Genomic DNA, 27913 nt, shown 5'->3' on the forward strand with positions numbered 1-27913 from the left:
TTTGAACGTATCTGTCAAAATAACCATTTTCCAACCGATTCTGCAAATCAAACAACTTTGACTTTTATTCAATCAATGTAAGGACATCAGAGATGCATTTTCAAACAAACAAGATTGTGTTGATATTAATCCAGTGCAGTTAAGACAGGATCTTTTCTTCAGCTGTCAGCTGGTTCAAAAATCTCTCCCCTTCGTGTGAGATAAGGCCTCAACTGACTCTTCAGACTGTAGTAACCCTCATGACCAGCTCTCTTGTGCTATTGCTGGGTTGGCTGCGGGCCTCTGGCTGCCTCAGGTGGCTGAGCAGGTGGAGGATGTTGTATGGACAGTGTTGGTCTGGCACTGCGCTGCCGCTGTTGGGGTCCACGTGTGTTCCCACTCCTCCGGCGGCCGTCACCACGGTCGTGGAGGTGGAGCCGGCGGCAGTGGAGGCCACCACCATCAGCGAGGAGGTGGAGGTGGACACTCCTATCCCAGTCTGGTAGCCCTGGGTGGGCTGAGATAGAGTCCTGTCTACAGTGGTGTCCTTCAGGTCGTCGCTGTCCATCGATTTATCATAGTTCAGAACCTTCCACTGCTGGTTCACGGCCTGCCAGCGGTGGAAGATGCGAAACACAGAAGGTCCCTCGTGGACAATTAGTGCTGTGGAGATCAGAGCACCAGTTAGACAATGTCACAGTTGGGCTGCAGTCTTGAGATACACTACATCCCAGAACACTGGTAGACACACTGTGGTAAAGCGTGAAGAAAGTATTAGCTTTGGCAGTAACAGAACAAAACAACTCATCTTTAAAGTACTGCGCCACAAACCAGACATCAAATCTTTATTCCTTAGAAAAAGCAGGGACTGGATTTGGATTTAGGTTAAAAAAAAATAATGCATCCGTTCTGCAGCCTTGTTCGATAGCAGCTTATCTCAGTTCAAAATTGCTTATTGATTCATGTTCACTGAACTCAGCATCTGGAAAATTGAAATCCATCTGTAGCAAAGTTGTTTGGACCTTAATATTTTACTGCATGTTTTCCATTTTAAAGGCATGTAAAGGGAAATTCATCATGTATGGATCAGTCCACATTTAGCACTTATAACCATGTTTTTCTAACACTACAATATAGTTTGCATCATGGAACATTACATGCAAAGTCCTTTTTTAGTGTTCAAGGTATTTGTTAACAACTTAAACATGATGATTTTATATAAATAATTCTAGTAACAAAATAATACATATTTTAAATAAAATATATCTAAATAGGAGGTATTGTAATAATTAAAAATACTGAGCACTCAAACACTTGAATGTTTTTAAATCTCCTTGTAACGGCATTAAATGCATTTTAATGGCATTACTTGCTTAAATGCTGCTTATAAAAAGGAGAAAGTAGGAGATTATTAAGTGTTACCACTACATATTGATCTTCAAGGAGCCTGCTAGTTGCTCGCCAACTACTTTATTACAGCAGTAATGTAATATTGCTGTTTAACAAGCCAATGACTACAGTTGCAGCAGCTGGAGTTTACTTATAAAATCCTGCCAGCTTTCCTCGACTCTGCTCCTCTCCCTCTCTAACTTTGTGGATAAGTGAAAGTCAGGTCTTTGCTCTTTAACATCCACCAGGTGACAAGTTAATCTCTGTAAAGTGCACCGTTAATGACTCCACAGTCAATCCTCCACAGCACCAAACCGGAGACAATCAATCACCTCTTCCTTACACCCTGCTGTCTACTGCAGTGGCACTTAGAGTCTCCTTAATGCAAGATGCCATCACACAGTTGCCCAAAACATGTGGGCCTCTGAGCGCCACAGGAGGACAGCAGGCTTAAATGCTATACATTTCAATCTGGACGCCCACGCACAGATGCAGGGAACTGTTAGAAATCCTTTGGTGCACCTATCTTTTATATGTGTATATATATATATATATATATATAAAGAAGAACAAAATCCCTCTTGTGTTATGACTGCACATAATGGTCTTTAACGTTTGGCTGAATTTGGCTCCGTAGCTTTTTATTATAGACTGAAATCTATTTTAATGTATGCAGTGAAAGCCACTTTAGCTGAATTTTGAACATTCAGCGTTCATGTTTAATTTATGATGTGAGCTTTGGTGCAGCATCTCAGCCTTGTGAATATAGAAACAGCGATAAAGACAACAACAAATAATCGTAGAGATTGACCAAACAATGCAATCAAATATTGATATGAAGCAGCTGACTTTGTGGTATGGATTAATTGCACTGAAACTGCCCGTGGCATTTACAGTTATTTGTAGGCAGCTGTTAGGTATAATTACCCACTCTCCTGAGCACTTTTGACATTTACTTTTGCCTGTTGAATGCTCATGAATTAATGTGACCAGAGTGAAAAACACTCAATATAATTTTCAGTAGTAAAATGCTCAAAACCCATTCAAAGAAGACGTAGAAATATTACATTCAGTTTGAAAAGTGATAAATCGCAACTGCTTAGCGCCTCACCGATGCAGACGACATCCATGAAGCCGTACATGCCGTAGCAGATCTGGAAAAGCAGATCTTGACGCTGCCAGCGGGCTGACGGGCTAAAAGACGACCACACCAGCCAAGAGATGCTGGCCATCAGGAAGAGGGAGCCCAAGATAGCTGCTGCTATCTGCACCTTCTCTATCACTGTCAGAGAGATAGCCTGCCACTGCAAGAAGCAGAAGAAGTAGAAGGATTAGCGGTAGAGTTTAGGAGAAAATTGAGAAGCTAATCATAAACCAATTAATGTAAACATTCAGATTATAAGTTAATCAGGCTGAACTCAACAAAAAGACGAAGTCACACATCGCTCTCACCCTCGAAAACAGAAATCTGTGGCCTCTCATAACCTCATCAAATCACAGAAAAAGAATCTGCTTCTGCAATCCTTCTGTTCTAAACATCAGAGGGGAAAGGCCTGTTTAATTCAGATGCTTTCATTTTTTTCCACCCTCAATTTCTCAGTTTAGATTCTCCTTCTTTGGGTTGCTCTCTTTAGAGGTAGCCACAGCAGATCATCTGTCTCCATCACACCCTATCCCTAGCATCTTCTTCTGTCACACCAGTCCCCCCTGCATGTCCTCCCTCTTTTCCTCCTGCTTGGCAGCTCCATATTTAACATCCTTTGTCCACCCCAAACATCCTCTGAACATGACTGCCTTCCTTCCTCATTTCTCCCTCCCCAACCTCCTGCAACAATGGCACAGTTTTCACCGGCACCCTGCTGTTCAACAGCACCGGTGGCAGTCGTTAACCTGGATCTCGACCAATCTTATTGATGATCTGCATGTCTGATTTGGCAAAGATGCCCTTCCTGATGCAACCCTCCCCAACCCTTTATCTAGCCTTGGGACTGGTACTAGAAATATACTGGCTGGTCATCAGAGACCAGCTGGAGCTGCGGTTAATGCGTGTTTTCTTAATAAAAAACAAAACAAAACAAAACAAACAAAATATGACATGAAAACAAGTAACTCCATATAAGTGGTGTCATTCTCCTAATTACATAACAAAGGCTCTATGATTCGAGCTTGTGCATTGTTCAGTTAGACTGCCATTATCACCAAAAAACAAACAACTTGGTCATAATTTCTGAGCTGTAAATACACAGTGATATTTCTGAATTGGTGAACTTAACACCCACAGCTCACCTGTAGGGGGTTCTTGGTGCTGATGGCAATGACCTGATATTTGTAGTAGCAGAGTTCACAGGCCCAGGAGCCTCTCTCACTGATCCATTTGATGAGGCAGGGCTGGTGAGTGCAGCGCACTGACCCGCTGCACCGGCATGGGCTCAGGAGCTCCCCCTGCAGGAAACGGGCAGAATAAGTTAGTCCCTGCTAACCATGACAAGAGCTTCTCATAATTCAGCCAAAGTAAATGCATAAATGTTCTGCTCTGGTTTGAATATAACTTGATTTAATGGGCTGGTTAACATTGTTTAGATGACCATTTCATGGCCTTGTACTACCTTCGTTGAGTACACTCTAAGAAGTGATTTATGATTCAGAAAAAATACCAGCTGACGGACCCTTTCTCTCCATCTTATTTACCTCTTGACATAACCCCTTTACATACAATAATAAGTGCGTTACACTGTGTTTATATTTCTTGCACTTCTTTGTGTTGGCTTATTGATTTTCTGAGCGCTCTTTGTGCACGGCTAGGCACACACACACACACACACACGCAGAGCACTTTGCATGCCTGTTACAGCAGAACAACAGATCAGGTGTGAAATGAAAGCTTTGCCTTACACCTAGTTGACAGGCAAAATGCTTGATTACTAGTACCGCTGAAAGTGGAGGATTAGTCACCGAAGCACCTGTGAAAGAGCAAACCCTAACAAAGCTGCAGCATACAGCACAAAGGGAGCAGACAAACCACAGCTCTTGACATCAGTAGAGCTGCTATAGACATTAACTATTTTATACTTACAGAAATGCAAAAGAAGCTCAAAATACTCGTTCTGGTCGACCTACATTTCTCTACAATTCACATAACAGTTTAGAGCTAGATCCAGTATCTGGTCTAGTTATCAGAGGATGGTTTCTTGACATCCTGTCCATCATAAAGTGACATTTTTGAAGGCACTGTTAGTCACTGAGGTTGTTAAAGGGCATTTCAAATCCCTTCTGTCAGCACGATGACAGCCACATACTGTATGATTAATGTGACCAGACAGCCGAATAAATGTTTGTGTTGCGGGTTTATTAAACTCTAGGTGGCACTGAACTATATCTTAAAGAGGTGGCTCATATGTCCTTTTTTAAAAATGACCTTCACTTTAGCACCTTAAAGTAGCTGAAGTAAAGGTCTGCCTTCGCTCCCTAAACGGCTGCTCGGTGGTCAGACGTGTGAACCACATGAAAACATCACTGGTGTCAGGTGAGGGAGCAGAGATCAAACTGCCTTATTTTTAGTCGTTTCCATCATGTTTTCAATCCAGCTGGATGTGACAAGATTTCAGAAAACCAAAGCATTTAGTTTTTCCTTTCTTCCCCTCTCTCTGTCATATAGAAGGCTCGTAAATACTTAAAATGCAGCGAAACCATGAAGTTCACTAAATTTGACACCTCTCAGGTTTTTTTTTTCATTTTGTACCAAGATGTGCTTAGCTATATTCTTCACTAGACATTCCTCTTAAGCCGTATTTAGCCTGAGGAACAGATGAGTTTTCTAATCTCTCACCCAAGGCTCTGAGCTCATTAAAATATATTACTAATCTTGTCATATTGGATATTGATGATGACCCATAAGATGTAGGCATGCCACCTTTTTAAGGTTCTGACCTGCACTTAAGAAACTTGGCTCTATAAAATTCATAGCAAGACCTTCTTGTACAGATATTTTAATCTTAATGAGAATGAACAAAGAGCCTGTAGTGAATGAACAAAAAGAAATTAGCCGGCCGTCTGCTGAAAGAAATTCCCAACACCCCTCCCCTTCCTTCCTCTCTGAACTGAGCCACTGCATTTCTAAGGTATTTTTAATTCAGTATTTTCTCTCCATGTCTACCCTGAGTGCAAAAATTGTACGAAGCAGTGAACAGAGTAAAAAATGCAGCAAGTTTCCAAATTATTTCTCCACGTTGTTTTTTAGCTGACACCTCTGACAGACGGAGCAGCACCCTGGTTGAAGAGAAGAGAGGAAAAAGCAGGGAGTTAGGGGAGAAAAGGCCCATCTACAGATGGCCAGGGTGGGAGTGTATTGGCAGGAGGACCAGAACACTTCTGTCGTGTCCAGAGGGACTCGGGCCACTCACTGTGACTGGCCTGATGGCAGCCAAGAGCCGAAACCTAGATCACTCCAATACAACCAAGGCTGGAGGGAGCACAAGAGAGACCGATAACAAATGTGGCACCAAAGCCCACGCATGGAGAAAGTGATAACTAAATGCCCTTTTGTTGATTAAACAGCAATAATCAGTGAAAAAAAGCCCAACACAATGGAGCAACATATTAAAAAGATATGGCTGTGTTATTTCACATCTCTGTGCTGCATTTTCCCAAAACACCTCCCAACAAGTAATTTTCTCCTTAGAAAATTGGATTCCCTCGCAATGTATATAATGGCATAAAAATAAATTAGAGGTGGCTATTCACATTTTCTTAAGGGTCTCGAATCAATGCAAGTGAACTCCATTAACTCTGACCAAGGAAAAGCTGTGCTATGATAATCTGGCTCGCACAGAAGAAGAATGAAGGAGGATTTGTACAATGATGCCCAATAACAATCAGTCTGCGGGCTTTTCTTCTTTAAGAACCTGCAAAACTGCCGGGAAAATTTTTCATCTATAAACGTAACCATATTAAACAAATTACAAGGAAAATAAGAGCAATAAGTGAAAAATGAGGCAGAAGGCCAATAATATTTAAGTTTATTTAGTTATGATGACTGATCGTAAAATATATGCAGAGGGATGTTCCACTGAGTGCTGATTTTATGGGAACCATCGGGCCTACAGTGGCGGTTAATGACTCTTTAAAAGGTAATTGAATAAAAAGAGAAACTAGGGTTTCTAATTTATGTTCATGAATTTACAGCCTCTGAAAACAGACTTTAGCAATGCCAAAAAAATAAATGAATAAATAAAATCTAACGTTTTGGCAGCTTGTTTATATCCCATTTCCAACGAACGGGCAAGCAACATATGATGGAACAGAGCAAACTTCAGCACTGTGGGGTCATACAGAAAGAATGATGCTGACGTGACCCCTGGAGGCTTCTTGTTGTGCCTCAGACAAACACACTCTGCAACTGCATTATCTGTGCTCAGGAGAAAAAGCAAACACACATTTCTACCCAAGCAACAGGCACCCGCACAGTTTCAACATCCAACTGACGTGAAGACAACAGTAGGAGGATTGCCTCAAAGGGCACTTCAGTAACCCTCGTAAGTGGAAAATATTCCACAATTTTTCCTTTGCATTACTCAAAAAAAACAATAAACTTATTTTTTGAAGTATGTGCATAACATGAATGTATCCTGGGAAAATCTATGACCCGAAAACTGCACATTCTTTGAGTGACGAGGTCGAGATTAAGTCTGAAAGCAGGAGCCTGAATAAAGCAAGCTACCGAGAGCGCTCTATAAAGCTTCTCAGTGACCTTTAGCTAAAAGGAACCAATAGTGGGCTGAAATACAGTATGTATGTCTCAAGTTAGCTGTTTAGAAAAAAGAAGAAGAAAAAGATGAATAACCCGAGGTGCAGAGGTGAAAGACATGAATTCATGCAGTTTCATCTGATATTGGCTTTGTTTTTCATTATATTGTTCGCAGTATGTGTCTTACAGAGTGGATTATATTTTCCAGTCAATTCTGATAAAATAAATCATAGGCTGATATATAAATTTATATGTCAGCTGAAAGAGTTATTGGTTCTTCCTTACCAAACTGGCCATAAAATTCAAGAGAGGAAAAACAACTCTACAAAACAGTCCACAGTCTGTAAATTGTGCTATCAAGACTATGTGTTCAGTGTTTCTTGTTTCTGCAGAGAGGAGGTAATATCAGAGAGATTTTTCTTAAAAGGCATTGTCTCATGGCATACCTGAAAAGTTACCATAACAATCACCAGTACCTCTTAAAATCCACATTTTTGGCAATTCCCTATAGAACTCCCTGAATTTAAAAGGAAAATGTGAAATCCTTAAAACCAGAAGCACTTCTGGTTGTGAATCTCACCTCAAGGAAAACGGCACTTATAACTCTGACAGGTATCCGATTACATGGACTTATTACATTGTTTGGTGTCATATTAAATCACAGTGCAATCATTTTTCAATGGCTGCCTCTCCTAGGCACTCAAGACCCTTTTCTAGTGGGATGCTTGAGGAAAGCGATGTCTTTCACTCCCTTCTTTACTCTGTCTCGCCTATCTCAGCCTTGGGGATGGAAGTGTTTTGGAGGTGGGTTGTCAGATCAGATACTGGCTGCTTTGGTCTATGTGACATCCTGGAGGCTAAGGAAGAATAGAGGATAACTAATGTCCCCACTGCCTGTATCACAGAGCGATACACAGAAAGTCCACTCATCCCTCTTTTTTTAAATGGAGCCTCATTCTCCTTGTACCCATTTACACCTCAGCAGATCCATATCTGGACTTCACCCAAGCCAACAACTCAGACAACAAGAAAAGGAAAGCTGGCAAAAGATAAAAACTTGCATAATGATAAGACAGCATGAAATCAAGTGCTATTGACTTGCTGCAATGTCTCAAGGAAGCATTAATGAGATGTGTTGGAGGAGGCCATGGGAAATACTGCAAATTTTCAAGGCAGTGCTTTGTATGCAGTGCAGCATGTGCTGACTATCCATGGAGTTTGGGGAGAAAAAAGAAAAAAAAAAAACCCACCAAGGATGAAGCCTTGTCTTCCAATTTCATAACTAGACCCCATGTCAGTAATAATTACAAAGTCTGAGCTCAGAGGTGGAATGATGCACAAAATTGCTCTTGGAGTAATTAGTTGATTAAATACAGAAAGATCATAGGCTATACACTGTGCAATGACCATGAAATGATGCAGTAAATCTTCCGCTTAAAGGAAAAGCAACTGTGAGTGCAGACTGTCAGATAAAAAAATGATGTTCTACACCTCGGTTATCTTGCTTCTTGATTTTTTTTATAACCTCTCTACCTCCACTACCAACAGGCGAGGTGTGACATATTTGTCAACGTGCTCTCAAAAGCTCTGTCAAACAGTGTAACTAATGTGCCTGCAAATTGCTAAGTGTCTGCCTCTCTGATATAATTTAATGTTATTTCTTCGTGGCCATCTTTTCACATTTTCCTCTTCTGATTGATGTACTGTGACATTATCATCAATATGGCCCCAAAGGCGGAGGCAAGCGGTGTGATTAACTTGAAGGCTCTCTTCCATCTGCTTTGTGCACGTTATTATTATGTTGCCGTTTCCAGGTGGTGTGCGTGAGAGGCAGACTGAGAGGTATTTTTTATTTATTTTTTTATTTTTCATGCATATAATGCCTCGATGTGAATTCAGTGTTTGGCTATAATGAGTTGTTACGGCATCCCTGCATATCCTCCACACTTGTCAGCCACTGGGACAAGGTCTTTCATTATCCTCCCACTGCTAGCTTTAGCTGTCTTTTCAAGCCATGCAATGGGATGAGTGCAAGATGCAGTGGGGCCCTATGCTCAGAGAGCTCTCTAGCCCTGCAGCTGCCAGTATTGGGGTCATTCCTTAAATAATTTTGAAAGTAAGATTACACTATTCTCAATTTTCCACACAAAAAAGCACCTAAGTGTCATGTAATTATAGTTAATAGCATTAAACCTTAAATATCGGCACAATCATGCGAGGTCTCTTTTATACTCTTTACCACAAAGTTGGCAATAAAAACAGCCCAAAGAACACCTTTCAGGAAAATCTTGTAGCTAGAACAAGGCTCAATTGTGCTGCACCAGCCAAACTGCAACTGATGAGTTACTGTAATGCGACTCATGCTGAGTTGTAGACCACCAACACTGCTGGCTGCCCTAACAAGACACTACTAGTGTTTTTCTTCTTCACTGTATAAATAAAACCTGAGCAGTGCACCCTCATCTAATGAAAAGTCTGCAAAATGTGCAACATTTCCAACACCTTATCTGGCCACTCGGCGGAAGGACTTGTTGCTACAGTTAACCTATGCTCCTCGGAGAGCAGCAGCACCAGATTGCATTGTGTTACAAACCCCAGGAGAGCAGGTGTGGGTGAGTTATTATTATAAATTGATGGATGAGGCTGACATTGCATGGCATTAATCTAATTTAAACATGCAGGTGGACATTTTTCCTTCACTTACATGCTCTGGTCCCTGGAAGCAGATCCTGCACACAGGCGTCCTGAAGCCACTTTCCGTGTAGCTTGTGAGAGAGAACCTCTCCTCCAGTTTGCCCTTTGAGCAGTCATCGGAGGAGCTGCTGCAGCCGCGCAGGGCCGCCGACAGCTCTGCAGCATCGACCCAGCCCGCCACCGGCCGCTCTGCACCCGGTGGCTCGGTGGCTCCCGCAGCAGGCTGGGCAGTTCGGTCCCCGGGGTGCTGGTGGCTCCGCGTTAACGTGTTGTTGTTCTCGGGGACGGTGACGCTTGTTTCATGGCTTTCCGAAGCCTGGCCGCTCATGGGGGTCAGCGGAGGAAGCGGTGTTGGCGGCGCCGGTGGCCCGAGCAGGAGCACCCTCAGGTCACCAAGCAGGACGCAACAGCGGCTCTTCAGCATGCCCTGTCTGCGCAGCATCAGGCTGTCTCCGGCCAGAAACTCACAGCACCATCCAAAGGTGCTGGAAGAAAACAGTATGTACTCTATGCGTCCCCGTCATAAGCAAACACTTCTTCATATGTGGTGGGATGGGATAGTGGGGGCTGAGGTGCGTCTTCCAGCGCTTGTTTGGTTTCAAAGCAGCCTTTTAAGATTTTTTCTTTTCTTTTTAAATCCACTTTATTTAGGTTGAGTGCTTTTTACTGTCTTCCCACGAGGGTCTGGATATAAAATGCAAAAAAATCCCTCCTATGCAAACAAGTGTCTGAAGCCATTAGCCTAAGTTCAATGAATGAAACGGCTATTAGAGGAAAGTCAAATATGAGACTGATAGGAATATGCATTCAAGTAATAAGGTTATGGCCCGCTCACTCAGTGTCCACTGTCATTTCATGGCCTTAATAGTCTGCCTGCTCTCTACAACATAAACTATCTCGACGGGCTTCTCCCTCCGGATTCGCGACGTGTGCAGAGACCAAGATTTAAATCTGCCTTTGGTTCAAAGAACTGAGATAGAGAACAAAATGTCAGCGCTCAATCTTAAAATTAGAAATTAAAAATAAAATCGAGCCACAACAACGAAAGCCACGCTTTAAAACCGGTGGAGCTGTCGACGTCCTGTAAGCTTTTCACACCACGTTAAGTCGATCGATGGCGTGCCATGTTAGGGAAGCGAAAAAATCTGTCTTACCTGGCGAGCTACACCGATTTCTACACGACTCACAGTTTCGGGATTTTTCCCCCCCATAGATTTTCAGCCAGACTGCAGGTCGCTGGCAAGTCTCAGTGAGGTTTACATCCCTAATTATCGAATTTCCATGTCCGAGGAGCAAGCAGGAGGGTTTAAATCCGTCCGTTTAAATCCAACGCGATGGTCGGACTGTCCTGCTCCGGGTGAAAGCATCCGTAGCCCCGGATTCTCCTGTGATCATTGGCTGCTGAACTGGTGCTGCAGCTTCAGCACCATGATTCCTGGGACAGCTCCCAGACGCCACACGTCACCACCGCACAGTGATGCAAGCAGCCAACTCATTACTACAACTGTGGACGGAGACAAATATGCTTCCTTATTTGTTTCAGGGTTACAAGGAGACGTTAAGTTAAAGGTGACACCGGTGTTTGTTTTATCTTATTTTAAGGGGGTAGGTGTTTTCTGCCTTTACACCTAGCAAAAAGAGGCGAAACTAAAGTTGTGGATTTCCTTTAATTATTAAAGAATCCAGTTATCACACAGCACAAATTTAGCAGAAATATCACACAGCACAAATAATTTAGCAGAAATTATTAGTAATATCTCAGGTAAATGGTGCAGTTGTGTGGCATGGATAATAAATAGGGTGAAAGAGGATACAATATTGCAAATCATCAAGTATGAACAAGGAAAAGGGGGAGGTGCCGGGTTAGATGACAAATTTAAAAATGCGTCTGATTTTAAGCAGTATAGTAATAACAAGATGCATAAAACAAATGTTCAAACCAAGTTGTGAAAGACAAATTATACTGAGAATCTTAAGCAAAAGTAGCACGTCTGTCTTAATCTGTTTTCTTTAAAAAAAATAAAATAAAAAATCAATTATTCATTTGGTTCCCAAGTGGAAGAAAAAAAAAACAATCCATCAACCACTTCCATCACAATTTCCCAGAGCACACGATGATTTATTAATATTTGTAATAATTAAACAAAATAATATACAGACGTTATTCAGAGTGAGCCAAAGAGTTTTCTGGTAGTTCGACATTAAAGATGACACATTCTAATTACACTATACTACGGAGTTTCTTTTTCTTCTTCTTTAAGCTGCTCCCTTTAGGGAGATCAGCTGATTGTCCGCTTACATCTCACCCTATCCCATCTTCCTCTGTCACACAAACCCTCTGCGGGTCCTCCTACACTACATCCATGATTCTCTGCTGTGCTCTTCCTCTTCTCCTCCTGTCTGGCATCTTTTTCTAATATATCAACTTTCCCTACCCTGCACATGTCCAAGCCATCTCAACATTTTCTCCCTCTAACTTTGCCTTCAAACCGCTCGACCTGACCTGTCCCTCTGATAAACTCACTTCTAATTCTGTCTATCTTGGTCACTCCCAATGAAAATTTAACATCTTCAGCTCCGACACGTCTTTTTGGCACTGGCACCACATCCAAGCCATTCATCAGTCTTGCTTCTCCTTCCTCATCACTTCAGTGCATACCTCCACCTCTCCAGGCTCTCCTTTTCCTCACTCCTACCACACACCTCACCACTCACGACCGTGGCTCTGGGTTGGGAAGCGTATCTGTAACCGGAAGGTCGCCGGTTCGATCCCTGGGCTCTTTGTCCTGGTCGTTGTGTCCTTGGGCAAGACACTTTACCCTACCGCCTACTGGTGTTGGCCAGAGGGGCCGATGGCGCGATATGGCAGCCTCGCTTCTGTCAGTCTGCCCCAGGGCAGCTGTGGCTACAACCGTAGCTTGCCTCCACCAGTGTGTGAATGCGAGAGTGAATGAATAGTGGCATAGTAAAGCGCTATATAAATCCAATCCATTATTATTATTATTATTACTACTATCTCGCTGTTAGATGTCCTGCACCACCATCACATACCCAGTAGAATAAAACTTTTTATTCTACTGGGTAGTAATTTAAATCTAAGAAAAAGCAGTCACTAACTACCAACAAATGCAGCCGAATAAAAAGTATAATACGTTCAGCTGTAATGCGGTGGAGTAGAAATAGTATCAAAAATACTCAAAGTATTTCAAAGTTGCTACTTCAGAAAATTGCCTTGGTTAATTTTTTTTGACAAAAGAGAACAACTCCAGGGAAGCTGGGTAGAAAAGACAAAGGGTGAGCAATTATCCGGCTTGTCAGGACAGCTGTGCAGCTTGATTGAACAATTGAAATGAACGCACCTGTGGCTGGACCCTGTCAGCCAACTGAAATGTGTTTTTTAGGGGGGGGTTGTCAGAATTTGTATGACTGTGGTCAGGCTGGTGGCCATGGGGTGAGCATTTAATGGATTGCCAACAGTAAACTGACACATTAAACTGGCACCTCTCACTCCTGCTGCTTTTCTATTCTGGCAGATAATTGCCAGTGATTGCTCTTACATCGGATCTCAGGTGCAAAGTAGTGCCTGATTAAAGTGCTGTTGAAAATAAGCCAACCGTCATTTTGGACTTTTTGAGAAAAACAGCAGACACAAACTAAGATTATATAACAGCAGAGGTGGAGTAAGTATTTAGGCCTTTTCTTAAAAGTCCCACTTTACTTGGAAAAAAAATGTTTGTATGTTTGATCCTCTCTGGGAACAATTCAGTTTCACACCTCTGCTGAAAGGCTTCCCCTGAGCTCGACACCTCCAGGCAGGATTTGTGGCATCACATCTGGTTTGGGAGTCAGTTTTTGTCTTATAGATAGCTAAGAGCTGACTTTCACTGATGGAGGAGATATCCCTTAGTTAATGGTTAAACTTTTGAGACAAACTTTAAAGCGCTGATCAAACATAGCTAAGGAAGAAGAGGCTGACATTATCTTCAAAAGACATGAAGTTAAATAAGAAATTTCTCCAGTACTTGAAATAAAACTTTTTTTTCTCTCTTTTTCTTAACAGTTTCAAACATAACCATGACGAAAAAGAGCCAGAAACAAAACTTTGGGGAGCGTGCATGGCCAGTGCTTTGTGACACCCCCTCTGACAAGTACCATATGCTTGTAAATGCAGCTCGTAGTCAGCTAAGAGGCTTTTAGTTCATGTGTGGGTTTTTTTCCACCCATTCTTCCCTCAAAATTCTTCGAGCTCTGTAGATTTTAGGGCTGTCTTGCATGAACTACACTTCTGAGGTGAATTTTTTGATGGTGTTTCAGCTGGAGGACTGTGATGGCCATGGCTTGGCCCTTTTGAAGCACTCCATTGTGTTTGGGGTTATTATCCTGTTGCAGGAGTTATCCTCTTTTCATCTTCAGCTGTTTTTTTTTTTTTTTTTTTTTGAACAGACAGTATGATGTGTTGGCTTGCTGAATTTGCTGCTATTCACTGGGATCCATTCTACCTTTTACCAGGAAATGTTATAGCTACAAAATTCTGGTGCTGAATTTTGTTGGGAGAACTCAGAAATTTTTTTTCTGATGGTTTTTCTGGGAAAAAACTCATATTTGTACACATGTATCTGTATACCCATCACCCAGCACTTGAGACTCAGACAAAGCTTCTTTAAATCTTTAAAGTGGACTTATTATGCTCTTTACAATATTTTGTCACACAGATTCTGTGCAGTGTCATATATAAAATATAGGCAACGTTACTAAATGAAACCCTTTTTGGTTTGTTAGAGGTAACCAATCAGAAGAAAAAATGCCTTAAAGGAAGATGATGAACTGACGGACGCTGGTGCATGCTGAACCACGCTTGGAATAAAACAAATGGGTCATTCTATGTCAAATTACTGTTGTGCTTCTACTTGATTTGCCTAAAAATGTTATAACATATACAATGATTGCTAATATATCAAAATACTCCATCAGGCACTTCCAGCATGTTCTTTCATATTGAGGTATTTTCTGAACATGAATACACCAAAAGCGATTAAAGATCAAAGCCTGAAAATTTGACTGGTCATTCTCTGCATAAAATTGAATCAGGATCTGTAATTTGGGACACGACACACATATCAAAAAATGTCTGAATACTGGCTGATTAAATAAAACCATTTTGTGTGCACAGACATTGCCAAAAGACTCTAATAATTCAAGTACAAGTACCAATGCAATTTTGTACATAAATATGGCAAAACAATTAAGAGTAATGGGAAAAAGGATTTAGGAGTTCACTTCATGTGAGTAGTCTTGCAAGGCAAGGTTTCCTTGTCTACTTGGCGTGATTGGTAGTCCAACACCAGACCCTAAACCATTGAACCTGACAGCCATGAAGGGATCAGGCAATCAGCGTCCTGACTGCCACAATGAATGCTGCAATTATTTTGATATCCATGAAAATGCTACATTGTTGTGTTTTAATGCCCCTTGGTATATTTTAATTTGACCTGTCTTGAAATCTAAGTAGAGTAAGTCTCAAAAATGAAACATTTTCTTTTTTCCTCATTCTTAACTCTCCCTGTCTCTCCTCTGTCAGTGTGTGTGAATGAGTTAACCCTGACTTTATGTTTCAGGGGTAGGATTACTCCTGGGGTCTTTGCCCTCTGGGCTCATGCACATTCTTCCTCGCCTGTTCATCATCATCTGCTATTTAAAGCTGAAGAAGTGCTCCAGTCGATCCCCGATTGTTGCACTGTTCTAGTGTGGTTCATCTCCTGATGCTTTGTTCACGTTCTGCTGTTCTTGAACTCATTAATCCCTCTTCTGTCGAGAATCCATAGTTTTAAAAATTTGGAGATGTTTGTGGAGAGTATTCTGTGGAAAAGAAATATGTGGGCTTACTTGACCCTGGAACTCCTTGGAAAATAATCAAAGTCTGAATAGATGTGACCTCACCATTGACATTAAACCTGTTTAACTTATTTATCCACCATACTGCATTTAAGTCCTTCTAATGTCCTTGGTTATAACACAATGTGTGGAGAAACAAACAAAAAAAAAAGCCAGAAAGTGGGTGGATGGGTATTTTAAAAATAAATATGTAGAAATGTAGTTGATATATGAAGGTAAGATTGTGAATGACTGCTCCTCCACTGGCTGGAGAAGAAATCATTTTATACGTCTAAACTTTCGACCATAAAATGTTTAGGCAAATTAGAGATGGTCCAGCAGAAAATGATAAAGTCAAACTATAGAAATACTGAGCTAAAGTCAGCATAACAGCATAACCCCCCCTCCAAACCTCTCCATTTGCTCTTTAACTAGATGTCTTACGTAAGAAGTATTAACAAAATGTCCGTACTAGAGCAGAAAAATACTCACATTAACTGATAATTAGAGACAAATGTAAATGTTTTACGTAAACTTCGGTAGCAATAGTGTCACCTTCATAGTGGAGAATCACAAATTGCAAAATAAATAAATAAATAAATAAATAAATAAATAAATATTTTCCTGTTTTTTTAAGCTAACATATTCGCGGTTTTTATCAGTACAAAATGATTTTTTAAAGCCGTGGTTAATGGCAATAAAAACGTTGTAGTTTCTCTGATAACGTCAAGAGTAGATTATTTTTGCCTTCACTACCTGCACGTGCCGGCTTGTTTTCCTACGTCACTTCCTGCGCGCCAGATCCTGAACCAAGAAGTTGTAAACTAGCGTTAAAAGTTTCTGCTGACGATATTCTTGCAGACTTCGCTGTTTTTAGATTGCATTTTGGGGTCATCCGCTTCAGACGGCTTAAAGTTCAAGTATCTGTAATGCTACTGTGGTTGTTCCGATAATATTATGTTGCTAAGTTTGACTGTTAGCAGCCAGATTAGGGTCGCTAGCTGCTACCATTAGCAACAGAAGCAGCAGTGCAGATAACGTTAAACAAAACGAAGTTAGTAGCTCTAAAAGGCAACATGGATCTACACAGATCACCTTTTTGCAGACGTAGGGTGTCTTAGATTGTAGCCGATGTCTGCTAGATAGCTCTAGCTGTCAACATGTCTAATCAGCTGACTGCAGAGCAACAGCGAATGATTGAGGAGAACAGGCGGAAGGCTTTAGAAAGACGAGCCCAAAGACTTGGACAGGCTAACAGCACCAATGTTAAGCCCTCAGTAGGCTCGAAAAGTACTTCAGTGCAAACACAGCTCCCCAAACAGAGTCCGGATCCTGTTGCCTCAGTTCAGCACAGAGAAACCTCAGTCTCGGGACCAAAATGCTTCCCCCCTCCCTTAAAAAGGGAACCACAGAGCCAAAGTCAGCAGCAGCTGCCTGGCACTAGCAGCCACTTCAACCAAAGCACTGTGTGTAATTCTGCATCTTCAAACCAGGTGAGGTTTATGCTTAAATGTGCAGTCACTTACTGTCGGTGAGGATAGTTTTATAATGCTTCGTATTATATTTCTCTGCAGACTCTTACTAACTCAATTCCTCTGGTAAGTCAACATTTGAGGAGCTCCGTCTCGTCTCCTGAAGGAAGCATCCCCGTGGGGCCAGTTCAGGGCAAACATCAACTCTCATCCAGCAGCTCCGGAGGTGCAGTTGGCTCATTTTACAAGCAGCCCAGTAAACCTGCTCAGAGTCAAGTGGCACAGCTTTCCTCTAACCCCACCTCTACAAATGTCGTACCTGCAAAAAAGTCTGCCATCTCTGTAAGGGGAAGATGTGTACCTTACACAGAAGACCGTTTCAGGGTAGAAGTGAGCTACCATGCAGGGCTTATTGCTGTTTTCAAGTCCATCCCCTCAAAAAACTATGGTAAGTGTTTGAGATGCTTACTGTGCTGTTTTGCAGCTGATATGTTACTCAGTGAATTTTGCAAAGCCCTTTAGTGCTTGTTACTCTTGAAGACCACCAAAAGCCACTGGTATACAGTCATATCAACCATGTGACTAGACATTTACAATGTGACACCTACCTCCTAAAAGTGTTATTGACTTGGTTAGATGCTGTCAAGTTGTTTTCTTGAGTTTTTCTTATGATCATGCACTTGGCCTCCCTCACTGCACTGAGATCTCATTGGATGTCATATTTAAAATTACAGCACAAATTGAACACTTTGGATCAGCTTTAGATATTATGTCAGTTTCTTTTGTTATAAAACTGCTTACCAGTCAATTATTCTCTGCTTGAATTAGTCTCTGAAAATATATATAAAATTTTTGTAATTCCTAAACAGTTAATGCAAAAACTGTAAAAACTGTTATCTTCTTTTATGAACATAAATCTCTAATCCTATATAGGATGATTAGCAATTTTAAAAATAGTTATTTTGTATTATATACTGATTTTGCTGGCTTTTGAAATTAAAAATGCAATTTTCTGCCTTAGATCCTGCCACCAAGATGTGGAACTTTAGCCTGGAAGACTACCGACAGCTAAGTACGGAAGTATTCACAGGATCTTCCATATTCAGGAGCTCAACTCATGCACGCTGCTGTTTTTAAACAAACTCTGTCTCAAATCATTACTTTTTTTCTTGACCCCGTATTGCAGTGGAGGAAGCAGCTGCCATTCCTTCAGTGTCTTTGAGACCTTTGGAGGGAATGGAAGCAGTGGACGTGGCGGAGGCCACCAGCCGAGCTCGGGACGGCACGGCCCTGGCAGCGCTGCTCAAGTTATGTAATGGCTGGCAGAAGCCCGGAGCCACTTTGCAGGGCCAGTGCATTCTGGTGTCCCAGACAAAGTTTGAGGTGGACATTGGCTACCATGTTGATGTCATTGCAGCATTCAAGCAAATGCCAACAAAGAACTATGGTAACAGTGGCTTTATTTGATTATGTTTTTTTTTTTTGACAGTCTCTTTGCTTTTGTGGTTTCTGATCTCAGATTTTTTTTTTTTGTCTGTGGCAGACATGAAAACAAGAAAGTGGAATTTTTCACTCGAGGACTATAAGAGACTCAGTGAGTAACGACACTGGCTTTATTTAGCAGGTCTACCAATGTCCCTGTTACATTTGCCATCTTGTCTTACCGCGCTGTGTTCCATACCCAGTGGATCTCCTCAGTGGGATAGCAGCAGTGGAGGTGGAGCCTCTTCCCAGGGCAATAATCCAGGCTTTCTCTGCCAGGTTTGATGGGACTGAAGCCAGGATTTTAAACGTCCCTGAGGCAGACCTCTCTAGCATCGACCCCTCTCTCACCCGAAGCCTCATGCCCTTCCAGAGGGAGGGAGTCAAGTAGGTCTCTTTGGGTAGTCATTAGTGCTCTTTCTAAGCAGTGTAGCCAATAATAACAATAAACAGTTATTTATTTGTAATTTCTTCTATGTGTGCACATTAAAAGCCACTGGTTGTGAGACATTCCAGTAATGACCTTTTATCTTAAATATTTCCTTCTGTCTCTGCAGCTTTGCAGTGTCTAAACAGGGCCGCCTCCTCCTGGCTGATGACATGGGCCTGGGAAAGACTATTCAGGCCATCTGTATAGCAGCTTATTACAAAAAGGAGTGGCCTTTGTTGGTGGTGACTCCGTCCTCTGTACGATTCACCTGGGCTGAGGTAAAAACTGTGCCTAAAATAAAATAAGCTCATTACTTAAGAGGTGCTAGAGTTCATCGCTTTGTTTCCATTTAATAGCGTCACGTTCGGTCAGCACGCGCCGTCTTAAGGATATCCTTCTACTGTCCTTTGACTCAAACTCTGTTCTCCACATTATAATCCTGGTTTCTGCTTAACTCTCTCTGCATTTGAAGAATGTTAATGTGGTTCCCTGTGGACTTCTTGCTCTTTGTTAGGTGCTTTATCTTAGCAGCGAAGATGGCAGCCTTGAATTTAATGCTTCCATTTCTTTGTCTCATGGGTGCGTTTGATAATTAGAACTGTGAAGCACTGATTTATGGTGGAGGTGTTAATACATGGTGTATTTATTTGACTCCTTTCCTTTGACTGTTTTATCCTGAAATCAAATATTTAAATGCACTGTTAATTAGTTCTTTTCAAGTTAAATGATTACTTGTTTCATCTTGAACTTTTCAAAACAGAGAAAAACATCAGTTATTTGTTACCAGATCCACAGGAAACATATTCACATGGCTTGCTTTTTATCTACTTAAAAATAAAACTGATATTAAGTTTTCTGTTTCTTTGTGACAAAGAAAAGTAGACTGGGAAATTGTAATCTTAGGTACAGTGCTGTGCAAAAGTCTTGAGTCACCCCTCATTTCTTTATATTTTGCATCCAAGGAGACAGTCTTTGATGTAATTTTTAAAATGGCTTTCTGAAGGTCTTGCCAAGTTTTTCTTTGGGTATCAACTGCTTCATTTTCAGCCCAGTCCTTGTACCTGACCAGAGGATTTCTTTTTTGTGACGCTACACAACACTGGGGTGAAACGTTGTCTCTACAAAGACTGTAATTTGTATTTTTAGACACTTTGTTCCCATATTCACAAAAAAATCATAATTTATTCCAATCTCTTTAGTTCAGTCTGCAAAGATTGCCAATGTTAACACAATTTGACAAAGGGGAAAAAATAGTACTGTTGCACCAACAAGGTGGTTCAAAGAGCTATTAGCCTCTAAAGAATAGAAGAAACTGGAGAAAAAAGAAATCTCAGGCTCCGACAGTCTCGGTCGTTGTGTCCTCAGGCCTTGGGGCGATTGTGGCTCAAGAGTTGGGCATTCGTCTTGTAATCGCAAGGTTGCCAGTTCGAGCCCCGGCTCGGACAGTCTCGGTTGTTGTGTCCTTGGGCAAGACACTTCACCCGTTGCCTACTGGTGGTGGTCAGATGGCCCGGTGGCGCCAGTGTCCGGCAGCCTCGCCTCTGTCAGTGCGCCCCAGGGCGGCTGTGGCTACAATGTAGCTTGCCATCACCAGTGTGTGAATGTGTGAGTGAATGGGTGGATGATTGTGTATAGTGTAAAGCGCTTTGGGGTCCTTAGGACCAAGTAAAGCGCTATACAAATACAGACCATTTACCATAAAAAACTTTCTATAGCAGATGAACAGCAACTGACGCAGAACGTGAGCGTGATCCATATTAATGAAGGGAAGCAGGCCAAAAAGGGAACACTGAAAACCAGTGGCAACTGGTCTGCTAGCCAAAAAATCCAAAAGGTTGACTTTGAAATATTAACATCTCTTTGTCCCTGTGTTTCTTTTACAGTTTCAGTACTTTCTAGTGTCAGTGACCATCCGTGTCTTATGTTCTGTAGCATCTATTTTTTTGTTTAACTTGCAGCAGCAGTGCATTTTCAAAACCAATTTCACTCACTTTCACAGCCCCCCCTCCCGCCCCAAAATAGGACGAAACGCAGTCCTCTTATCAGAGGTTGAAATCACAGTCACCGGATGTCGTCCCATTAAAGGACACTTCCTCTGTCTGCCCTGGGTCTTATCTGCACTGTTAGTCTTGTGCTTTGGGCCAAATGTACAGCACAGCACAGGAGCTATAATTTAATGAGTTTAAACTGGGCTGACAAGCGAATGGCAAGAGAGTAAGCGAATTGTCAGTGGGCAGTTTTTCTAAACTGCATGATTGATTGTTTTTCAATGGGAGCACTCTTGCAGTGGTTACCATGAATTATTAGTGGTGGAAAAACATAAATTAGCTGTTATTCACAAAGTAATGTTGGCTATAAATTTAAGAAACTGGTGGGATCCCAGTGCTAGTTAGACCAATCCTGATGCTTTGAGAGTGTTTTTTCAGTCTGTCTCTCTCACACGAACCTTTATCTGTGCCTGCAGGCCTTCAGACGCTGGCTTCCCTCCTTGACTCCTGACAGCATCAACGTAGTGGTGAAGGCCAAAGACAGTCTGCGGTCTGGTTTGATCAACATCATCAGCTATGACCTGCTGAGCAGGATGGACAAACAGCAGCCAGGAAATCCCTTCAATGTTCTCATCATGGTGAGCTTATTATTTAAACATGGCTGTTTTCAGTTCACATTCATGTTCAGGTTAAGGTTCCTAAATCCTCGCTGACGTGTCGTTCTGTGCAGGATGAGTCTCACTTTCTGAAAAACATGAAGACTGCTCGTTGTAAAGCAGCATTGCCTCTGCTGAAGGTACTTTTTTTTCTCTCTCTCTCACTTTTATTTAATGTTTTACTGAGATTAATAATTTTGTTAGATACACCATAGGGATTGTTTTTTTCCTCCTTCCTTTGCATGGGTCACAAATTAGATTTGTTATTAGATTATATTTGAACGATTTCCCTCATAATTCATTAAAATTCAGGTAAGGCCCAGATTTCAGTAAATCTGTGTGTCAGATAGCCCATAGGCTGGCTGAACAATTGATTTAATTTGGAAGGCAAACAGATCTGGGATTTCTGCCATCAGACAATTATCTGTTTCTCTGCAATTTACAATTTAAGCGAAATCCACAGTCCATGTGACTATTAATATCATGGTTATTTTTCCACTAAGATTAAAAACATGTAATCAAATCAAAATATATAATTTGCTCCCATGGACTAGACTGAGTAAACAGTTCTCTGTGATCAGAGTTGTCCGTCTTTCCATCCTCAGGTAGCGAAGAGAGTGATTCTCCTGTCGGGGACCCCCGCCATGTCCAGACCGGCTGAGCTGTACACTCAGATTTTGGCCGTCAGACCGACACTCTTTCCACGCTTCCATGAGTTTGGGATCCGCTATTGTGATGCCAGACAGGTAGTCTGTTAACTATAAAGAATTTCTGCTACACTAATTGATGTTTAGTGCTGTTTACTTGTATGTGGCTGTGACTCCAGGACACATGAGACCATTAGAAGACTAGCCAGCAGATATATCTGTGCCTCGCCTACTTTGTAAAGTGTCCAGTTCTTGATCGGAGATATCTAGCATTTGCAAAATGGGTTAAATAATTCATAGGACTGCTGACAAGTACACAACAGGTTTATGAGGTTACAGTTAGTGCATGCTGTAAAACCAGTGTAAGCTTATGACTGGTGTATTGGTGTTTAAACACGTTTGACTTTTATTAAAGCAAAATTTTGTAGAAGAAAGAAAAAAATCTTAAAGTTTACGTTCAACTCTTTCTAAGTATAACATTTGAACTTTTACATGCCACATTTTATTTTCCACCAGTCATTCCCACTATCACCTGTTCTTTTATTTTTTTGCCCTTCACTGCCCCTACAGATGACCTGGGGCTGGGACTACACGGGCTCTTCTAATCTTGGAGAGCTGAAGCTGTTGTTGGAGGAGTGTCTGATGCTGCGCCGTCTCAAGTCTGAGGTCCTTTCCCAGCTTCCCGCTAAACAGCGCAAGGTGGTCACGGTGACCATCGATGGGATCAACACCCGCACGAAAGCTGCTCTGTCAGCTGCAGCCAAGCAGTTGGCCAAAGGACATCGCAATGTAAGTCACAGGTGTTGAAACCTTTGAAACCCGGGAAGGTAATAGAATTTGAATACTGTGTTTTCTAATCATTTCTACATAATCAGGAAATCGTAGAACTGATGGATATACTTTCAATGGACACTTTATTGAGTGTACCTTTTCGACTTCTCATCTAATTAGCCAATCACATGGCAGCAGCTCAATAGATTTGTAGTCATGGTCAAGATGAGCTGGCCTGGTCTCAGTATTCCCAAAACTCCTGATTTTCCCGCACATCCATCTCCACAGTTTTCGGAGGATGGTCTGAGAAGGAGAAAGTGATTATTTATTATTAAGTGAGTGGCAGTTCTCTGAAAATGCCTTGTTGATGTCAGAGGTCAGTGGGGAATGACCAGACTGGGTAGGAAGTCACTCATATAACCACTTCTTATTATAACTAGTAACAACATGTTTAACCAAGGTGTGCAGAAGAGCATCTCTGAACACACAACACGTTGAAGCAGATAGGCTACAGCAGCACTGGGCTAAAGTTCACAGGTGCAGCAAAATAGGACAACAGAAGGGTCATAATTTGGTGTAAACAGCATGAAAACGTGGATCCATCCTACTTTGAATCATTGGTTCAGGCTGCTGGTGGTTCAATAGTGTCAGGGATATTTTCTTGGAACCCTTTTGGTTTCTTAGTACCAACTGAGCATCCTTTAAAAACCAGTCACTACCTGAGTATTGTTGCTGACCATGTAATTTATGGTTGTACAGCCAAAAAAAATCCGCATCAATATGGACCACAAACCTCTGAGGAATGTTTCCAGCTCTTTGTTGAATGTGCCACAAAGAGTGAAGACAAAAGCAGGTCCAAATCAAAGTGCCTGAGTGTATATTTCAGTAGTTATAAAATATCACAATATCTGCAAAAGTAGGATTTGTTTTATGTCTTCACTTGTATCGCTTGTACGCTCCTAAAATACAAAATTCATAACAAAGACTGTGACTAAAAAGAGAAATCTGTTAAGAAGAGGCTGAGGAAGCTTTTAGTTAGCCCAAGGTAATCAGATGTGTTGGCTCCGTCCTCGAGCCTCAAGCGCACACAAATGCTTTTAAACAACCCAGAATTCTCCGGTCCAGCCTCATTGGAGTGTTTATACGGCCCGATGGGAGTGAGTCGCTGAGCTTGATTGTGCATAATCACAGTACTCCTCCGAGTAATGGCAGTCTTATCAAATCATCAAACAGAATCTCCTGTCAGTTCTTATCTTGTGATGTTCCTTATCTTTTTCAGAAAATGGAAGAGAAGGAAGCCCTCCTCGTCTTTTATAACCACACAGCCGAAGCCAAGCTACAAGCCATTATGTAAGTACAGACCCTCTAATGGTGGGGATCAGTGAGTCGAATCAGCTTATATTTGATGAGCGCTGAGATTAAAATGTAAAATGAAAGAGAATCTTTTGTCAGAGCATTATGATTGCACCGCACTGGAGATAACCAAGACTTCAGATAAAGACTGAATATTTCAATGTTTCTTTGAAATGGTTCAGCTCTGCAGTGTGTTGTTCTGTCCCTCTCAGGGAGTACATCATAGACATGCTGGAGTGTGGGAGGGAGAAGTTTCTGGTGTTTGCCCATCATAAATTAGTCCTGGATCATATCACGACCGAGCTGGGGAAAAAAGTAAGGAAGACACATACTGATGATACCCCACACAAAGGGCTAGTAGTGGAAAGTGATGCAGCTGTGACGTAGAAGAATGAAGTTGAACTTTTTTGTTTGTTTGTTTTAAACTGGTTACTCAGATGAGATCTTTTGTGGGAGTAAACGTCAAACGGGTCAAGTCCTTCAGTAGCTGTGGAGAACAAGTGTGGGCGGCTCTGAGCACATTTGAGCTTTAGCACTACTACTATGACTTATTGTTCTTTCAAGTTTAATAAGGATGGGATTATTTAATTAATTTGGTGATTTATCTTGGTCTGCTGCAATAAGTCATTATTTTTAAGCGATTGTTTTCAGAAAATAACAAAGGTTTACTTCCTCCTCAGAATGTCGGTTTTATCCGTATTGATGGGAGCACTCCGTCAGCGGAGCGACAGCAACTGTGCGAAAGGTTTCAGTACTTAGCCAAGACCTGTGTGGCGGTACTGTCCATCACTGCAGCTAATATGGGCCTAACCCTGCACTCTGCAGACCTGGTGATCTTCGCTGAGCTTTTCTGGAACCCCGGGGTGAGACATGGAAAGCTGTCCCTGCAAAACACTCCGCTGTCACTGAAATGACACTGTCAGTAACACCATTCTTTAATATTTTGGAATCCCGCTGTTTAAAAAGCTCCGGTTTGCTTCTCGGCCCACACATCAAATATAGAACAAGAAGTGTTCTAATGCTACCAAGCTGAATCCGAAAATTAGAGGGCTACTTTATTAATACTGGTTGTCAGCATTTAACTTTTAAATAGGGAAAGGAAATTGAAAATATAAGATATGAAAGCACTTTTGTTATGAAAAGATAAATTAGTTACCGAGAAGAAAAAATAAATAATAATCTGCTCTTTACAAGACAATAAATGTGTTAATTTAATCTCTAAAGCAGAGTAATTTTAATATGGGAGTCTGTGGGGATTGACTCACGTTTTAAGCTACCCTCAAGTGGCCTTTAGAGGAACTGCGCTTTCATGAACACCACAGTTTTTCTGGTAACAGAGAACAGAAAATTACATTATGACATTAGATTATATGTTATAACCCAGCCATAGTGTGTGTTTTAGTAATCATCCATGTGTTTAGGTTATTTTTTCCTGGTAGCCTTCGAAACATTATGTCGCTCTGTTTCTTATACCCACAATGTGATAAATTCCCCCAAAACCTGAAGGGAGACATTTCCCAGAAGCACACATCTTATGCGGGTTAGATTATTATTTTTATTTTTATAAGGAGTCGAATGCAGAAAAAATGTGACACATTATAAGCACATATTCAGCCACAACTTCAGTTCCAGGTGGAAACTAGTGCTTTAATTTCAGCTGTCGGCAGATAAATTAAAAGCTTGAATAATGTCTTTTCATCGATTTTTCTTCTCGAGGAGTCTTTGGCCTTTTGGGGTCACTGCTAAATGAAAAGCCAGAATCATTTTCTAAAGCTGTGAAACTCCTTTGCTCTTTTTTGCTATAAAGGAAAAAGCTTTTTTCCTCCACTGCAGGTTCTCATTCAGGCAGAGGATAGAGTTCATCGTATTGGACAAACCAGCAGTGTGAACATTCACTACCTGGTTGCCAAGGGAACTGCTGATGATCACCTATGGTATGTGTCAATCAGGAGGAAATACTGTATGACCCAACTACAGGCATTTATGTGGCTATTCAGACTGTTTCCTGCAACATTCATTCATATTAGTTCATTAGATATTCATTCATTAGTCTTGGTCTGTAACAGCAGGGGGAGGAGGAGGGGTTAATGTGGGCTGACTGGTGTGCATATTGTGACAAACAGTGAGTGAAGGGCTGGACTGATATTTATTTATGTATCATTCCAGGCCCATGATCCAGGAAAAAATGAATGTCCTGGAGCAAGTGGGTCTTTCCGAGGCAAACCTCTCGGAAACTGCAGAAAACACCAGCTTCCACTCTAAGGTAAACTGTATATTTGTACGTAAATTAATAATGTATAGTGCTGTTAAGAGTTTTTACATATAGATTTATGTTTTAAAACACACTGATTATTTCTGTTTGTCTAGGATCCTGCCCAGAGGAGCATCATGGAGATGTTCCAGAGATCATTCTCTGCGGATGACGACATGGATGAGGCCATCTTATTGGAGGCTGCAAATGACTGGGAGGACACTCCGCCCGAAACCACGTCTGCTCAGCACCACGGCACCAGTACGGACAAGCAGTGGAGCTACAAAGACCGATGATTGACCAATTTTATTGCCATCATTTTTTGAGTTTGCCCATGGAGCAAAGCCTAGTCCTACATCTCAGCTACATCATGCCTGCACTGAGTTGAAAGTTATTTTAATGGGTGAAAACTACAATAAATCTTTTTGTTTTGCTAATACAGGAAAATGTGAAGATTTTTTTCTACCATCCTTTTGACATCCTTTAAGTTGCATGGTGGCCAGATTACATGTTTAAACTCCTTCAAGATACTTCAGATTAACTTGGATTAAAATATAGTCATTTATAGGTTTTAAATTTATAGACTGTATGTAAAAGAAAGATGTTACCACCTGTGATGTAACTGTTAGTTTATGAATTTTTGATTTGAAGCCAGAAATGACCAAATTTACATGAATGTGGCGTGCTAAATTATCAGCAAATGATAGGAGTCTTTTTTTAGCAAGATAAGCCATAAACTAATACACAGTACAGACAATTCCAAATACAATAACACAACCAAAGTTTAACTTTGAAACTCAAAACTAAGATGGGCAAGAAGTCCAGTTCATTGACTAAGATTAGATTAGAGCAGCATCTATAAACTATTTAGAGCTAAGTAGGAGACTGATAAAATATTTGTTTCACTCACCAAAACTGAGCAAAGCCTTTGTGGATCTTTTAATTTTACCACATACTAAGCCGTCTTATGAGTCACATATTTCCACTAGAGACGCTCCATTAGGCACCTTCACTACAAACTGGAAGCAGCATATGTTGGCCTGTCTGTTAGTAAAAGTAGCCATGCCCCTAATTTTAAACTTTAACAGTCCCCAAATGGGTGAGTTTAACCTTAGCTTCTCACTGCCCTTGTGCATTTACTATGAACAGGGACATTAGTTCCTTATTCATTTTCTTAACAGATCATC

At 41.3% G+C, this 27913-nt stretch overlaps 2 protein-coding genes across 2 annotated transcripts; one reads left to right on the top strand and one right to left on the bottom strand.

Annotated features, from left to right (window-relative positions):
- Positions 1-38: 38 nt before the first annotated feature.
- LOC146370526 (E3 ubiquitin-protein ligase MARCHF4-like) lies at positions 39-11308 on the bottom strand. The gene is made up of 4 exons (XM_084908011.1): positions 9816-11308; positions 3655-3810; positions 2480-2672; positions 39-642 (listed from the first exon to the last, which is right to left on the bottom strand). The coding sequence occupies exons 1-4, from the start codon at positions 10245-10247 to the stop codon at positions 221-223; spliced, it is 1203 nt and encodes a 400-aa protein (XP_084764137.1). The 5' UTR covers positions 10248-11308; the 3' UTR covers positions 39-220.
- Positions 11309-16291: 4983 nt separating this feature from the next.
- Positions 16292-27165, top strand: smarcal1 (SWI/SNF related, matrix associated, actin dependent regulator of chromatin, subfamily a-like 1). Its single transcript, XM_084908005.1, has 17 exons — positions 16292-17169; positions 17251-17596; positions 18170-18220; positions 18335-18595; positions 18692-18742; positions 18834-19017; positions 19188-19338; positions 21525-21686; positions 21779-21844; positions 22310-22450; positions 22922-23140; positions 24402-24472; positions 24688-24790; positions 25156-25338; positions 26309-26409; positions 26642-26738; positions 26843-27165. The coding sequence occupies exons 1-17, from the start codon at positions 16837-16839 to the stop codon at positions 27020-27022; spliced, it is 2700 nt and encodes an 899-aa protein (XP_084764131.1). The 5' UTR covers positions 16292-16836; the 3' UTR covers positions 27023-27165.
- The last annotated feature ends 748 nt before the right edge of the window (positions 27166-27913 follow it).

The sequence above is a fragment of the Perissodus microlepis genome, chromosome 16, assembly GCF_051167445.1.
Source record: "Perissodus microlepis isolate ML-2025 ecotype Zambia chromosome 16, ASM5116744v1, whole genome shotgun sequence".
Classification (NCBI taxonomy): Eukaryota; Metazoa; Chordata; class Actinopteri; order Cichliformes; family Cichlidae; genus Perissodus; species Perissodus microlepis.